The sequence below is a fragment of the Anopheles marshallii genome, chromosome 2 (genome assembly GCF_943734725.1).
Source record: "Anopheles marshallii chromosome 2, idAnoMarsDA_429_01, whole genome shotgun sequence".
Lineage (NCBI taxonomy): Eukaryota > Metazoa > Arthropoda > Insecta > Diptera > Culicidae > Anopheles > Anopheles marshallii.
The window spans coordinates 32,429,292-32,447,492 of record NC_071326.1 but is presented as its reverse complement, the minus strand read 5'-3'; the positions used below and the strand labels follow the sequence as shown (position 1 = coordinate 32,447,492).

The window sequence follows — 18,201 nt, the reverse complement described above, 5'->3', positions numbered from 1 at the left end:
GCAGAATGGAATGAGTTAAGTTGGTAGAAAGTTCAATTCGTTTTTTTTTTTTTGCTTGCAATTTCGATGGAAAATGATTGCCCGCCGGGTCGAGTTTCCCGTGTCTGGCCTATGTCGGTGATGTTCTAGAGAGCGGGGCATTTTTCACACCAGTGCCGGTAGAGAGTGCGCCCTAACCATGAAACCCATTTCATCTCTCGGTAATCCTATTAGGCAAACCCGCAGTACGAAAAGTGGAATCGATGATGCTCCGTTAAACGGGCTGCCAATGAGTCTAGGCATCGCTGGAGACACCGCCGTTCTATTGGCACAGACCAAAACCCGTAACGGAATGTGATTCCAGTTGGAGCAATTTTGGATTCACCCGAAATACGCGCGCATTGGTGTAGCCGATACGTGTGGCATTAAGAGGAGTCACGTTCGTGCCGTGTGTTGGTATAGGTGTGTGAGGAACAAAACGCAATAATTTGAATTGATTAGCTAAAAGTAAAGTACTACTCGGAATGCCACTTGTACTGTGGTTAAGCGGATAGTACAGCCTCCAAGTCACTAGCTACTACGCTCGTACACTTACAGACGGACAAGTCGCAGCACTCTGACAAAGGACTCAAAACTTCAAACGCGATTTTCGCGAAACCATGCGAATTAATCCGACCTTAGCACTTCGGATTGGACCCCAGATTTGACTTCTGTTTTCATCCTTAATTTTTTTAATTCAGTTTCAGATTTTTAATTTCACTTTTTTTTAGAGTTTTCTTAGTGTAGCGTTGTATTTTTGTCATACACTTTTGCATAACTGTCCAACGAGTTTTGAATGAGTAATATACAGCCAGAGAAATTCGCGTAACTCGAATTCTCATTATAATATCGTTTATATTTAGTATTCAGTGAATCGATTTATTGTTTTCACGTTATGAAACACTTTATGAATTGATATTTCTACGTTTATTTGGACAATTAGAGTAAGTTTTTATCAAAGCTAATGTTTTCAATGTGAAAACGTAACCTATTTAGGAGGAAATTTTGATATTTGATAAATAAAAAGTTCAATTCTTGGTACAAAATTATATGAACTGTCAAAATTTTGATATTTGCGTTACTTGAATTCGTGTAACTCGGGAAATGACTGTACTTTGCTACTTTTATAATATAGCATTGGGAGTTTTTACAAATCTCCTCGAATTTTCTAATTATTTTCGTTAAGTTTTCCCAGTTTCCCGTATTTGAGAACTATCATTTCATGTTTCATGGTGTTTTCGTCATGGAGATTTCCACAGACAGCAATGTTTTCCTTTCTTATGGGCAAGTTTTGCTGAATTGGTTTGGAGGGATTTTTCTATAAGTTTCTATGCGTTTGTTGTGTTGCGCTAAAGCACGGACGCTATTTATCAGTCCACACTGTCAATACCACTCATGATTTTGATGGAGAGTTTGAACAGTTTACTGCAGTTTTCTTTCAATCTTGTGCAGTTTTCCACGCGTAAACTTTCGTCCAATTTTCCTCGAATTTTCCAACACCTTTCCTGGGGGTTTTCTCGCAGAATCACACAGAATCACCCGGGGTTGTTCCGGAGTTAAACTTCCGAATGTGCTGGAGTTGGTTGGAGCTGGAGATGGTTCTAACTCCCAAAAAAAAAAAATGGATTTCACCCATCACTAGTACATTATCATCCGAAAATGAAACCCGAATTGCAGCAAATACGCTTTCTACTTTCACAGCTATAAATAACACCGAATCTGTAAATTAATTTCCCTAGCGCACTTTGAAATGCACCGCAACTTAACACGGATCGTGCCCCACGATCGGATTGTGACCACGATGCTCCACGATGCAACAAAGAAAAAAATGGGCTAAAAAGCTTTCGATTGCGTTGATCGCAGAATGGAAAGCGCACAAAACCATGCAATGGTGTATGTGTGGGCGTGTGTTTGGTGGGATGGGCGGGAAAGCATGAGCACTAAAAACCCTACTTCCGAGTTCCTTTGCCGCAATCGTTAGCGTTAGCAAGATGGAGACGTTGCAATCATACAGCTCGAATGGAAAACAAAGCTCATTATATGGATGTCAGTACTATTTTTTTTTCCAGTCGTTCTGTCGTTCTTCTCGCCCACTTGGTCCACTTGAGCGAATGGCGAACACAGCCACAGACATCAAGTGCCGGGACGGACGACAGTGGGGACGGTACAAGCAGCAGCCAGTTCGCCAAAAGGAGCGTTGAGTCGTTCTTAATCTAGCGTCTGGTTTTCATCTTGCACGGTGCAGTAGGTAGGTTGCACCTTGAAGGTACGGGGAATCGTTGTTTTCTTTTCCTTTATTTTTTTGTTGCTGTATGTCATGTTAGTTGTACTACGTGCCCGGAGAAGATGCCTTGCGTGTCTTGCAATTCGTGATGGTCGGTCCGGACGGGATTCGCCATTTCAGCCCGCTGTGCGCCCAACCTTTTAACGTCATTGCAATCGAGATCCCAGCGGTTCTGTGTGGCCCGTACATGTGATGCCTTCTTGTTCCCATTGCGAGATGTACTTTGCTAATGATGAACCATTTATACGTCGCCTGGTCTCGATCCTTCGCAAACCACCCGGTTCGGCGGATGCCCATGAGTGGAAGGTGGGCGGAAAACTTGTCTACCCCTTTCGGCACTGCAATGGTTCGTGTTCATCACGACACGGAAGAAGAAAAAAAAAACCTCTACGCCCTTTGTCTTCATCGCCCAGCCATATGCACACGACGATGACACCGGCGAGGACAACACATCACTTCTGTGTCCCTTTCACCTTCCCGTCTGCCATCCCGCACCAAACCTTTCCCTCCCCGCCCAGCAACAAGACAAAGCACAAGACTTCAATGCTTGCATTTTCCCGAGAAATTTCCCACCGCAACCCCCGTCCCCGCACGTTCTACCTAACGGGCGCGGAACTGTCACCGTTTCGCTCTCGGTTGGGACGGGTTTCGGTGGCTGCAAATTGCAAAACTGTTACACATCCCGAGGATTAATGCGGCACGGAAGATGATGTTGCTTTCAAGTTTTACTGCCTTTACCGTTGACATCATTTCACGCCCGAAACGGTACATTAGAAGCCGCCTGCAGTGCAGTGGCATGTACCTTACCTTTCGTGCCAACGAAACACCAACCACCCCCTTCCCTGGGCTGAGCTGTGGCGGTGGGTGGGGGGGGGGGGGGGGGGTAGTTCGGGATATTTGTAGTGTACCATCGCATCGCATGCCTTCCGGCCGATTGCGTTCGCGTTCTTTGCATTTTGCCTTGGTGACATCAACCACCACCCACTCCGCGCCATCCCCCTATGCCGGTGCCTCCCACGGGAGGGATCCGTGGGAAGGTTCAGGCCCTGGTTTGCGAGGCCCGAGAATGTAATCCACACGATGCTAGAGAGATATTTTTCTGTTCGACCGTAATAATGATTATGTTTTGCAGCGGAAGAAATTGCATAACAGATGGATTGCATAAACGACACTCACACATACACACACAGCGGATGCAAAATGGACAGGTTGTTCCGTTTCGTGGTGCAATTGCATAGAGGGAAACAGCAGAAAAAAAAGTAACCCGTTGCCATTCACTAACGAACTAACGGGGAACTCGCTGTATCTCCCAGCAGGAAATGCGATACCACGCGATGTCCATCCGTCCATCGATGCACGGCTTTGGGTGCTTTTGGCCCTCCATTTGCATACGCAACGGATAGAATGGGGATGAAAATTAAAAGCATGATCCCCAAAACCCCAAAGCCCCACCGGGCCGATGCTTGGGTTTGTCCTTTTTTTTTTTTCTTTCGGTAAGTGTAGAATTTTTCACTCCCCGTACAGACGGGCAAAAATTCTTCGCCAATAAAAACGTGCACCAGAAATCAAACGACTGGCAAAACAAACGTTTTTGACACGTCGGGTCAATTTTATCTCGCCACGGCCAACGTACGTACCGATCTGGCGGATCTTCGGTTGCTTGCCATCCGCCGATCGGTGGCAAGGTCGATAAAACGGCACGAAATCAAGCAACAAGCAAACCGGCTTCGCGGTATTGGACGGACACCGTTGGGCTTGCCGTTCTACGCCCGGGCTGGCCGTGGCGATGGTGCTGCCGTTTTTGCCGTTACACGGCGCATCATCAGCCCGATGCAACGACGGTGTTTGTTGCGTTCTTGGATGATCTCGTTACTGTGCGTTGCTGGATCGTGCAATCACATAAAATTGTAAATTCCATGTCGGTGGGCTGGATGAGCAAAAGAAACAAAAAAAAAAACACTGAACCAAACAGAACTCGCGGGAAAGCCTTCGAGCTCACCCACCGATAGCTCATAAAATTCAAACATGGCCCGTGTACCAAAAGGTATTTGCCCGGCAAACCATCTGTAAGTTTTTTGCTACCCCGCACTGGGATGTCTCTATTTCTCATTGACAGTTTTCCACCGAATGGTGTTGGTTGTAAAACCAAAAACAAAAACAAAAAACACAATAAAAAAGAACCCGCATGGACATGGTTTAGCACGATAAAATAGGATTACAAAAAGAGAAAAAAGAACGAAAACACGAACACGCGTCAATCGAATTCCCTTTTTCACGATGCAGATACACAACGATCCCGCTCATGTGCTAGTTTCCAATGGCTTCCTCCCTCCCCCCGCCAATGGTGGCGCAATTCCAAAGCATTCCGTAAGATTCCGGTTGGTTGTATCGGAACATTTCGAACCTTACGGATCCATTTATTTCTATACCAGCACCGAATAGGGCGCGTGATGTAAATAAAAAGCCGTTCAAAACTTGCTGTTCGAATAGCGAACCGTTAGGTACGAGGTGTGAAATTAATAAAGATGAACAACAACAACAAAAAAAAAACAGAATCACCAGCCGGAAAGCCTTTCCCCGGTACTTTGGTAGCATCAGTGATAGATATTCGGACGCCGGACAAGAATTTCCTACCCCTGTACGTGTGGGGAATGTTTTTTGGGGCATTTTTTTGAGATGTATTTATTTATTTTTTTTCACCAGCATTGTTTTTACGATCCAAAGAAACGAGCATATTTGGGATAGTAGTGATGGATTTTATATTACTTCAGAGTGTACCATCACTACCGGGGTAGTGGAAGGATAGGAATGGTTTGAACAATTTTTCAGCAATCAACCTTCTGCTTGTGTGCACGATGAAAAGCATATTTGCCTTAATTCAAGGCCAATGGTCTGGACATTGAAGGTCCACTCCCTCATCTTTTAAGTACGACGAATAGCTCTCTGGATCAATCGAGCAAGTCTAGTCGCAGAAAATCGGATCGTAAGATCGTCATAGGAAAATGAAATTACAAAATCTCTTTTCATTTCGCATATTTAGAATAAAATGATAATATTTTCGAACAGTACGTTTGTGAGCATAGCTATTTCTGCAATCTATTCGCTAATCATTACTGCGTGGGTTGGTGTTGGTGTCTCCTGTGAGACATGGTATTAGTTTTTATAATCAATATTCCTTAGGAAATACCTTTGTCACAATGTAGAAACATCCTAAATGTGGACTAGTGGTATGAGAGCAGGCAGCCGCAAGTCGGTTTTTTCTACATTCCAGCCGCGGTTTACACTCCAAGGCCGGCTTTAACTAGCTTTAAACTAACCATTGTTGATCCTTGTCACACTTTGCTAAGATTGTTGTTAGGTTAATCGGACATTTTGGTTTGTTTCTGGAATCGCATTTTATCTGAAGAAGGTGATCGTACTTGATATGAGCACTATCAATGCATTCTGATCTATGGTTCGTGCGAGAAATCGAAAGGAAATCGAAATAACATTTCAACCAGTAAATATGTTAATGACAAAGAGATCTCAACCGAAACGAGCTTACTGTTCGCTGTTCACCCAATTACAGTAACAGCCATTATCCAAATAAATGATTTCATTGTTTGACCTAACGACCTATAATACGTTGGTACGTAATGGCTTTTCAGATTTATTGTAACCACATTGCTGAACAAGCATTCCTCAGATTCGATCGCTATGAGGTGCAATCCGCGAAGTGCTGTACGAAACTAAACAACAAGGCGCGAGACCTTGATTTTGGGGTTTTTCATTTGTTTTTCATTTGGTAGAGCTAATAAATTGAGTGGTCCTTCAAATGTATGGAAAATATATAGTTTTTTTCTGGCACGGGTTGTTTACTATATGCCGATGATCCAAACATTCACTCTGTTCTGTTTTTTTGTGCTGTAAAATGCTTTCTCAATTAAAATATTTGTAGAAACGATGATAGCTGAGACTATCGAGAACTCTTTCTGACCAAAGACGTGTGACATGTGTGCAAAATTGACGAAAATCTTTTGTTTGCACTCGAGAGGAGAATACGTTTATTCTCTACCCATTTGTCTTAGAGCTAAATAGAGGTTATTTGCTAATGTTTCGCTGCCATCATACTTATGAATAAATATTTCAATAGCTTCAACCTCTCACAATTTGTCAATTAAACATAAAAAATACCATAACGGGGTTCAAGAACTTTGAGCAACGCATATTAAATTTGCAAATTAACTGATTATTTGCCCACAGTGAAGAAATCTATGATTTCAGTCTTATACTGGTGGTAGAAATTGATAATGGTAGTAGTATTAGTAGTAGTAGTAGTAGTAGTAGTAATAGCAGTAGTAGTAGTAGTAGCAGTAGTGCATATTTATTGATAGTTTTTGTTTTATAATTTTAATTTCTTATAGGTCTTTAGACTTTAACTCAATATGTTGGAGTTTAGCGCGCTTTACAAAATTTTGATATAATTTCTACAGAAATATGGAAGTTTGAATAGGGAAAAATTGGAATAATAAGTAAAAATTGATAAAATTTAATGTTATTGCGATGTGACAATGGACAAACCCAACATCGTTATCTTTGCACGAGAGTTCTCTATCACATTATCACAATCATTGTATATCAAAGGATGACTAGGAGAAATTATTGGATATAGTTTCACGTAAGAGCTTTTCGAAATAAATACACACAAACTTATATTATATTATTATTATTTATATTATATATATTATAATAATATTATATTATTAATAATTATATTATTTTAAGCGTAAATTACTAACTCGACTCGGTACAAACCGATGTGAGATCGATGAGATTTTAATTTCTATTTCACCAATATTTAATAAAATTCAATAACTCAAATTTCATGGTAACAATTCAGTAACATGTATTAAAATCTATGATTTCACATAAAAAGTTATGCGACTTGTGCGTAGCCTAACCACTGCAACTGTAATACTGGAATAGCTTCAATTAAACACAAATTGAGCATATTCAACGAACAGTTTACGATTAATGACGTGTAGCAGAGTCACACACTGCATTTATATTACTTAAACAACAAGTGTATAGTAAACGATCTGCGATTTGTGAATGAAATTTGGATGCTTCCGCGGTTTTGCTCCCATTCTGTTTACCTTGGTAAACGTTCACTAGTGTTTCGCATGGATGTACAATACCCAAATCCTTTTTGAGTTGCACTTGTAATTGCTTCCATTAGGCTTGGCTCTTTACGGTTACATGGGACGCACGTTGTTAAGGAATGGAACGAACAACATGCATACAACAGGAGTGGAAAAAACAAACAAACAACAACGGGCCCATGGGGTTTACACTTACCTCCTTCATCTGTCATAACCAGAACGGTCGTCGGCGGTCCTAATCCTTCCGGGTTGAACACTTGTATCGAGACCAGATACTGCGTGTACGTTTCGAGGTTATGAATTTCGTGGTTCTGTAACGGTGTTGGGGGTGAACGGAAGAAATGGAAAAATGTTAGAGAGATAGCGAGTGAGAGCGAGTGTAAGAAAGAGAAATAAATGTAAAGCCCATTTTACAACGGGCCTCGTGATGGTGGTTCCGTACTTTTCGTATTTCTTTTGCTTCTCCCCCTGACAACCCTTGAAATACTTACACAACCTCCCGGCCCGGACTTTCGTTCCGGACAAACCGGACGGGGATTTGAACATTTCTAATCCCTTTTGCTTCAAGCTTTGAAGGTGGGAGTCGAACCAGCGGAGCGGGTGTACGGATGTGCGTACCCAAAAACGGAACCATCGGAATTTTCTCCTAATAGTCGGGGTGTGTACCGTACTACCGCAATGGTCGAAATTGCAGTTACAGTTCGGTTAGAATTTGCACCATTAAATTAGTGGTAATTATGATTTTCCACTACCCCGTCCGAATCGCACCACACCAGCGCACAGACCTGCGACAACCAACCGGCCCGGGCGGGATGAAGCGAATCACCCGGACCCGTGTCGAAAGCTCCCGAAAACATGACTTTCCACTTGCAACGACGACGGAAGCCATTAAACCATAAAACATACGGCCAACACTGCTGGCTTCTCAGCCTGCTCATGCCCCAACGGATCTCCCGTTTCCGCGTTGCCCGAGAACCCGGTACCCAGTGGACCGTATGCCCGGTTTTGCGTTTGCGTTCTACCAGTACGCTGGCTCGTGTGCTATCTAAACCTGCCCAGCAGCGCCATATTTAGAAGGGATGCAAGATCTTTGTACAAGGCCAAAGCCATCAGCACGGGTCGTGGCGGGGTACGCCCGGTTATAAAAGAAGCATTTCGTTCGTGCACTCAGCACCATCAGCAGCAACTGCATTGCCACCGTGCCGATACGAAGGCCGGAAGGAGTTCGGTGCACGGGGTGCATTTACGTGTGTAAACAGAATTATTATGCATTGTTTGCTGATGAATGCATTTTCTGCCCCGTAGCACATCGAACGTAGTGAAGGAGTAAGAAAACAAAAGTGGCGGGGTATCGCTCGACGGCCATGCCTATTGCTGTGGAACCAGCACCCATCGGCAACACCATGTCGAGCATCGACTTTTGTGCAAATACTGGCGCCAAAAGCGCACTCCGTCGAGGGCGGCACAGATGCCCGGGATGGTTATGCTCGGAATTAGGAAGGCAGCGGGAAGGTTTGCCTAGCGACCGGAGAACCTTCTCGCGAGGAAAATCTAAAGCAATGGGACTGAGTAGAACTGGAGCAAAGGCAAAAGAAGCAGAAGAATAAAAAGACGAAGCAGCAGAAAAAGCAAAAAAAAAATTAACAATGAGCAGCAAACAATGAGTGATCGCAAATCACGCCGGGGCGTAAAGTTTAATTGAATTCCGTGCCGTTCCGTGGCGGACGGCACGGGTTTCCTTAATGTTGCGTAGCGGTGTTTTTCCGCTTTTCATTTTTGCCAACACTTTTCTACCGCCAATAGAACGGCAACGGCGTGTGTATAAATAGTGTACAAAAAGTAGGTGGTTTATTTTTGCAAATTTATAATCGAACTGCTCCCGTTTGAATGGTTCGGTGGAGGCAAAGCGGTACATGGTGGTACAGTCGCCAACCTGGCGGTGCAGCGTAATAACTGGCAGGAAGTTATTTATGCCAACCGTGATAACAAAACAATTATGGAATTGATTGACATTATGCACCGGTTTGCAGACACTGTAATTTGGTTTGTAGAGTTGAAAGGGAAATTTAATCGTTTGGCGTTAAATACAATTTCTCCTCACGTTTTACAAACGGTCATATAATATCGTATGTATATCTGACTTATAATGATATACTAACACAAAAGGCTTAGTTGTTAGTAGTTCCCTGTGGCAAAGTGGAAGCGTAAGGGGTCTTCACTCGACATGGACAATACCAAATTTCATCCATAATCATCCCCGTAAGCTCCAAAAACCAGCTACGTGTAAAAAAAGACGAACAATTTCAGAAAAGATCAAGATCTCCCTCCTTAAAAGACGATCACCTATATCCGATAGAATTTCTTCTTCGTCGGCACCTCAACAACCTCAAGAGGTCTAAGGCCTGCTGATTTCTGCCTGATGAGATTTGGACCGGTCCTGTCGTGTGAAGACGGGAGCCGCAACCAATGTATCACCGGGCCACCCAATTCGATAGTACTAAAAGGGCATAATACATTGCATGAAATATAAACGAGGATCTCCGGAAGGTCCTTAGAAGCGCTTGTCGATTCAAGTGGAAATACCTCATCAGCAATTGTTGACGACAGCACCGCATGATTGGGTCAACACGGCCGGTCGACGGAACAAAATGCATGCAAGACAACTTTAAAAAACAAACGATATCGAGCAGGATAAAAATGCTGACCGCGATTCGGTCAGCATTAAGTTAAGCAAAACTGAAAAGTGTATAAAACTGCTGACCGCGATCGGTCAGCATTAAGTTAAACAAAACTGAAAATTGTATAAAACTGCTGACCACGATCGGTCAGCAGAAAATTAGTATATAAGCTAGAATAATTCTTTAATAAAGCGACTTTCAAACCAGAACTCAACAAGAACTAGCGTTTGACTGTTCTCGCCAAGTCGGACGGTAAATCCTCCTGTCTTGGCTCTTTCCCAACGAGTTTAGATTCGTTGTGGAAACTTTAGCAATGTAAAACCATACTCCTTTACTATAACGACATATTTTCCATGCTGTCGCAATACTATTTTAAAAGTTCGACCGGGGAGTTCTTCAACATCTGCAGTATTCTCCAGTTTTTGTACGGATTGATTATCAATTTTCCTGCTCCCTGTTGAACATTCAAAAGGACCTTTAAAATAGGCCTGTAGTTCTTCAGTACTCTCCGGCTGGGAATATGTTGTTGAAATCTCTGTGAGAAATTGGCCGAGAGAGTGTGGAAGGTAGCAAACAACATAACACATATCTGATACTTAATTCTGCAGCATCGCAAATGATGAAGTTCTCCAATATGTTCCGGAAAAACGACTGTTCCATTTGGCTTTGTCATATGTTCTCTGTTTTATCCGGCTTTATCTGATGGCCAACTAACTATAATCTGTTTTAAGTGTTCGGCATCGTCAAATTCACTGTTTCACATCCCGTACATGTGGGGTGCCAACTTACACATGTTGGTGACTGTGTTCTTGCTCGCATCGGTACGATCGATGTGGCGCATTATATGCACCTCCGTTAGAACGTCATTTTACAGCCTACGCTCGGCTGTTTTGTGCCGAAAGTTTTCCTTACAGCAAATGAACAAGTTTAATAGCATTAAAACTTTCCACTACATGCTGTTCCACACGAGACAGAGCGGACAAACGGCATGAAGATAAATCTTTATTAAAAATGCTAAAAACGGGAGAGAAAAAAAAATGCAACTAGCCAACTGGTCCTTGTCCTCACCGGACCAGAACCATTCCTATATGATGTCGTGTAAAAATGAACTCCCCACTGCAAGCCGCGCCGTGTCGGGTTGGGGGCTGCCCGGTTTGGTAAATGGATTAGCCTGAACTGAAAACATTAACTTTTTGGGTCGAAAGTCGTCCTCACACGGCAAAAAACGGCGACTATTCCTTTTGCTTATGTCATGGGTAGGAGAAATGGTGATAATTTCTATTAGAAATTAACTTTCTTTTTCTCGTCGCTTCGTTCTACTTCCATTTTTGGCCATTAGCTAGTACCACTTCGTGAGGTAAACTACGGAAAACTTTCCTATTTCCGGGACGCGGACAACCCTGAATTGGATCGGTAGCGCACCAGAGCAGGGTTTTGTAAATTGGATAATTTACTGAACTATGTGCCAGCGCGGAACCATCTGCATCGCCGTGCACTACGATGCAATTGCAGTCGCAGCTGCACTTCATGGTCGCGCGTGCAACGTGTGGATTCCGTGCGCACTTCCACCGGAAAGCTGTTCACTTTCTCCACTCGGAGATTCCGCGCTGTCCAGCTCCCGTGGCCGGCCTTGCCTGCTTCCCTAACCCGCATCCCCATCTTCTCAATCGTGCGGACAGACGCCCGGCTGGCGCCAGCAAAAACCCCGGCACGAGCAAATCGAATTTGGTCGTCCTCACCTCGACGGCACTATCGCGAATGTAGATCTCCTTGACGTCGTCCGTGTGGTAGTCCCGGGGCCGGTACGTTATCCGGTAGCCGAGAAACTCGCCGAGTATCGATTCCGGTGGCGGTGCCTTCCAGGAGATATATACAGAGGTGGCGGACGTGTTGTGTGCGATTGTTGTTACCGGTTTTCCCGTCGGAGCTGGAATTGGGAGTAAATTGAAAAGAGAGTAACAGGCGAAGCGAAAAAAAAAAATCAATATCAAGCGAAACAGAATACGTAAATGAAAAATGGGCCAGCGCCACTGCGGGCAGCCCGTGCCAGCCCAAGAATACGGACACTAGGGGTCGGTCAAGTTGGTCGGTAATGGTATTAGCTAAGTTTGATCATTAGGACAAGCCCCGGTGGACTATCTATTTTAGCGTGCTTCCGCTTTCGGCGAGGATGCGGTTTCCGGTGGTATACAACCGCAAACGCGCCACAGCCAAGTCCGGAAGGGAAAAATTATCCCAAAATACCAGCCCATTTAGTTGTTAATTTTTTGTTTCTCTCTCTCGCGCGCTTACGCTCTTTCGAGTGATTTCGAACGTACTTAATGGTAATTAAATTAAATTAAAAGCACTACTGAATGTTAATAATAGATATCAGTGGTTTGGCGTGCATAGGTACGCTTGATCTTGCATTATTATACACATTGTTATAAGACAGTTTTTGAGATGTTTTTTTTAAAGAAATAAACAAAATTATACATATTCAAGCCTACGTAATGAAATTGTTAATGAACACATACTAACACATTTTTACAGTTCTTTCCTTGGGGATTGCGCTTTGGGTACCCTTTAGGATATTCATTAAAAGTCATACAATCAAAAAATCTGAAAAAAAATTAATAAAATAACTTAAATAATAGTAACTGAAATGTAGGTTTTATAGAATTTCTAATTTATTATAAAAAGGGGACATTTTTAAATAAAAAAGCGATTTTTTACTAAACATTAGTTCATACATTGCCCAGAGAACAATCCCAACCCCAGAGAATTTCAATGAAAACAACTCACGAATGAAAATCACTATTAAAATGTGTAATGTACTTCTGATAATAGCTAACCCATTGATTCACAGGACTTCAAAATATTCTGCGTATTGATGTGCAAAACGAGGTTTTAAGGAGAAAACCCCATTTGAACATTGAGGCTATTGAAGCCCTTTCGCATTTCGTCGTGAGTTGCTTTATCGGCACAAAAATCTTAAGAAGTAAGGTAATGTAATGGTAGTGGCAACGGTCTTCACACCACCGGACCGGTTCAAAATCCCATCCGGACCAATCTCCCGCAGCCAAAACTGACTATCAGGCTACGTGATGAAATATGTCTAGTAAGCCAGAAATATCAGAGCAAACCTAGTAGGTCGTTTAGTGAAGAAGAAGTAGAAGAAGAACATCAAGGAGTCCTAGGTCTGCCATATCTGGATTACTTTGACATTTTTTTCTCCTGCGTACGGGGGATTGGTCCGGATGAGACTTTTGACCGGTCCTGTCGTTAGAAGACCAGTGAAATGAGTAAAATGAGAATGAGTTTACTCATGGGAATATGGCTAGAGCTATGTAATGTAGCAGAGATACCTATATAAGCGCTAGAGCACTGAACGCTCGTAAAATACTCTTCCCATGGCCTTCCCAGCAGCTGCTGGTAGGAAAACGTTTATCAACTGAGAATCCGGCAAATGGTTCCATTTTCCAATTTCAATGAAATGAGGTTTTATCGTCCACTTTCCACCGAAAACCTGGGGGCCGGGCAGCCCAAAAATTAAGCAGCTTCGCCTTGACACTTACGGCAACGTTAATTGATTTTCACGCAACGATGCCGTTTTGCCGGGCTCTACCGACATCGAGACGCGCTAACAATTGGTCCATCCTTCGAAATGGAGCCTTCCTTCGTACGGTTTAACCCTCAGCGCATCGGTAGAGCGTTTGGGCTTTACCGTACAACCGACACGATTACAGCGCCCATCCGGACATACTGCTTCATCGCGTAAACATCAACTATTTCGAGACAAAAAGAGAGAGAGAGAGAGAAATAAAAAAACACGCCACGCAACCCAATAGGAACGGGCGCCGGCACAGGTATTCAATGTATTTAAATTTATTCCACAATTACCAAGTCCGTGGCGTAGGCGGCTTTCATGGGCACAGACATTTCACGCTTTCCGTACGCGCGGAATTTAAGTGTTACTTTGCCCACGGCCTCGAATTCAACCGCTGGGCAGGGGGTCGTACCGTCGTGGTCGACATTCCTGTACCGTGGGTCAATTTAAATTGTGCGAAAGGGCCTTGCCAATTTGGACAGCTTAATTGGATGCCGGTGCGAGGGGGAAATGTACGCGGGACGGTGCTGAATTATGGTGGCGCGTGCGAAGAAATATTCGAACCAAAGACACCTCGACCGGTAGGAGCGTACCTTCGCGCAATGTGACGAAGTAGTACGATTCTTTTGACGGTTGGCTGTGGCCAAGCTTGTTGACGGCGATGACCCGGAAGCTGTAAACCGTGAAGGGCTGCAGTCCTGTCACCTGGTGGGCGGCCTGGCTTCCCTTGGTGTGTATCGGTGGTTCCTGCTCCCAGTCACCATTTTCGCCAATTCTGCAAGAAACGTCGGAAAGAAGAAGGTGTTGTACATTACACGTTAAATTATTATGCATTATATCAAAAGAAACTGTGCAGCTTACGTTGGAGTAAAGTTCATAATGATTAAAAAGGTACTTTAGATGAAAAAAAGGTAAGGTTAAGTCACAAGTCAGATTGGTAAGTAATACTTATTTCAGAGAGTTTCAACATCCTTTTATGTCAAATTCAAGAAAAAAACCAAAATCGCATTACTTGAAAAGGGGATAGTGTTCCATGCTTCTTTCAAATTGAAGCTGAATTTACATGTAACACGTGAGGCAATTAAATTTTATTCTATAACTAAACGTTTCGAAAATATTTTCATACATTAACGTAAGTTTGTTGCAATTGACCTGTGATTGTGCGAAGCGAGCAAATTCCGTTCCGTCGTCATTTCACCAGAAATATTATTCATAACGAGAACATTCCATGACGAGGGTAACGAAATAGACAACATAACTTGTTAGACCATCCGGACTGGAGGGTATCCATCCTAACTTTGCAATGCAAATTGTATTTACTTCCCAAAGTATTGAATGTCCTACTACCCAAAATATGGCTTCAACGATTTCATCGCTTCAATTAAGAGAATCCTCTCCAGTATTCCAGCGAACAGCTTTTTCAAAAGTTACGCGAACTGAATAACGCTCTCGTAAAATATGTTCGCGCGTGCAAATAAATATGCGCCTGATGCATACGTATGACGAAACATACCGAAAACCGTGCCACATATTACAAGCGAACCAATAATATTCCGCTTCTTCTTGGTACAAGGTTTCCAGGAACTACAGTGCAGAATTGCTATGCGACACCTTCATTCCTACACCATTCGATCTCCTACAGCCTTTCCCACCTCATTTACGCCCGGCAGTGGTCAGGATGTCTGATACACCGAACAAACCCTGGTAGTTGGTAGCCATGGTTACAAATGCCATCAAAGATAGACGGCAGCATCCACTGCTCGAAATGGCGAGAGCGTTGACAGTATTGTCCAAGACCACTCAAGCACTTCCTGACGAATAGGAACTCGATGTATGTTGCACATTGATCGTTACACAATTTGGATCGCGATGGATTTTTATACATCATAGAAGTTAGATGTCTATGGTATGTACAGAAAGTATGCACGATCGTACGAAAGAAGCAAAATTCCCCATACCAAATCTCGAGATCGTCAACGACACCTCTGCTCTGTCTCTAACGCACGCTCTACCATGGTGAGAGCGTCCGGCAAGCAGTCACAGGGCAGTGTTTGATCCCCAGGCACGTTATCGCATGCAAGTTCAGTCGTGTTTTGAATTCGAAACCCACATTGCAAATTTAAAGATGGGTGTTTACTGCTACACGTTACCCTCTACGCCCGTTCCCCCATTACTTGCTCTCAAGTAATTCGCTTGTATTCGATACTAATTTTTATCATCCTGCTCATGCTGTGTGGCTACGATGCATTTAACAAATTCGTTTCCATGGGACGGGTGTAGCAAACCAACGTTGTGATAAGAGCTTCTTCTCCCGTCAGCAAACAAACCAATATGCGGCTGCACGTGCCTGGGCAAACAGTCGCGATCCACACGCGGGAGGTGTAGCCAAAGTCATAAATTTCAACTCATCGCAGTGCTTGAAAACAAAAATACCACCAAACACAGTCTCCGCACGCACACCTCCCGATGGATTTAATATTTTTGCCTCGCACTTTGATCCGTTCCACTCCACACGTTTTAAAAGCCGGCAAAGCCACAGAGCTTTCCGGCGACCGAGAGAACAGAATGAATATGAGCAGAGGAAAGAATGGCAATGGAAAAAAACAACAACAGCAGCCCTTCCAAGTTCCGTTTAACGGAGAACATAAGCAAACATACGTCAAAAAAGCATGGAGCAGAACGGGAAAAAAGAAATGCTACGAACATCCTTCCGACCAAGACACCGAAACCGAAAGCCTATCTCGTAGTGAAGCCGAGTACGCTGAGGTATTATGGGAAGATTAAAAATTTCACCCAACCGTGCCACCGAAACCGTTTCATCTTGGTTGTGGTTTTCGGCGAAACCGAATGGCCACAATTTCCCACTTTTCCCGCGCTGATAGAGATAACTTTTGTTACGACACCGCCAACCTGGTAGCGAGGCAGCAAGTGTACGTTCGCCTGCCGAGGCCGAGGAAATGTTTGATAATCCCCCATTTTAAGAACGTACCCACGTCTGACGTTCCCTGGTGTCTGCACCCGGCACCGTTCACCATACTGGGTGGCTTGGCAGGAGGAGGACATGTGCTCCGCGTTTCGCCGGCGTGCGCGTATGCGTATGTGCGTGATTGTGCGTATTTTCGTGCGGGAGGCGGGTGGATCACATTTCCGAGAGTTTATGTTTGTCTTTTCTCCGTGAGCCAGGTGGAAAATAATAACAAAAGATTCGGACGAAGTTTCGGTTCGGTCGCACAATGGCGTTTGCTTCGGAAAGTTTCCACTTTTGCTAATGCTCATTCGGTCGGGATGCAGATTTGGCCGGGCTTACGGGCGGGAATCGGGTTTCGCTGTACTCATGCCCACCGGGGGTATGTCAAGGAGCTAAGCAACATAAACGCAACGACGGCACGAGGCCCTTGTTGGGTGAAAATAATTTCAGGGATATTTGTTCTGAAATTCAAACAAAATCCAAAGTGTCATGATTAAGTAGAAAATCTCCGTGAAGCACGCTTCGAGCACTGGCGAGCCGAAACAGGGCGGTTAAATTGTGTAATTATAATTTTAGTAAGAAAAGATTTCGTTTTCTAGCTTCTGGTGGTAAAAACGTGTTTAACAGATTTTGTATTCATCGATATAACATAACCATTAATTAGCCATGGAACAAAATGTAGCAGCCTCATCGGTTATTCTGTGATGTTCGTTTTCAATTTCTTGTTGCTTTATGTTGTGCATAGATTCAGGATGTTGCGAACGCAACGGGTCAGTTTGAAAAAGTGTTGTGAATTTTGTGGAAGGATCGTTATCGTTTGCCCAAATAAACATACGAAAATCGATGGGTGCGATACACGAGACTGGAAACAAACGCGTCAGAAATAAAAGTAAGGGCATAGGGTACAACAGGACATATCAACATATGCACATTATGACATAGCGGAAATCGGTTATAAACGCAAAACAAAACGCCTCATAAATCATACCGATTGGAATATATCCACCATTGAGATCGCTGATGGATGTTTGGGTAGGATTCCAGGATTTAACCGCCATTCACAAATTTTGGTATGCGTACGTATCACGATGCAGCCTATAATAACAATTCATAAAAAAACCGGAATGCTATGTGCATATGGAAAAGAACAACAGGCAGAAGAATGGAGAAAGAGAAAGGAAGGAGGATCGTGAAATTTTACTATGTAAGAACCAAATTTGTACATAATAAAGCAGATTCCATCAATCGCTCTTACGAGGAGGTAATCGTTCATTTCGAAACGCTTTCTGCCCATATCCGAACTGTCTAGTATCCGATCTTCCCCCTTCTGCGGCATTGATTCCCCAAAATTATTTGGTATCTGGAACAACTGGCGGTAAGGTTGGAACCTCCTTGGAGATCAACGGTGCCTTGCTCGTACAGATTCCCTCACAATTTTATTTTGCTGCTGCCAGCGATACTCTCGTACTAGGAGGCCATTCCATCGTGGGGCCTGTTCGAAAGTCCGCTCAGCAACACTAGAC

At 43.6% G+C, this 18,201-nt stretch overlaps 1 protein-coding gene across 1 annotated transcript in view; it reads right to left on the bottom strand.

Annotated features, from left to right (window-relative positions):
* Positions 1-18,201, bottom strand: part of LOC128709365 (tyrosine-protein phosphatase 99A) — a 43,014-nt gene that overhangs the window by 9,579 nt on the left and 15,234 nt on the right. Inside the window, exons 5-7 of the mRNA XM_053804363.1 lie at positions 14,304-14,485; positions 11,861-12,048; positions 7,640-7,754 (exon numbers count right to left, since the gene is read on the bottom strand). Coding sequence (XP_053660338.1) covers positions 7,640-7,754; positions 11,861-12,048; positions 14,304-14,485 — 485 coding nt within the window. The remainder of the gene's footprint in view (positions 1-7,639; positions 7,755-11,860; positions 12,049-14,303; positions 14,486-18,201) is intronic.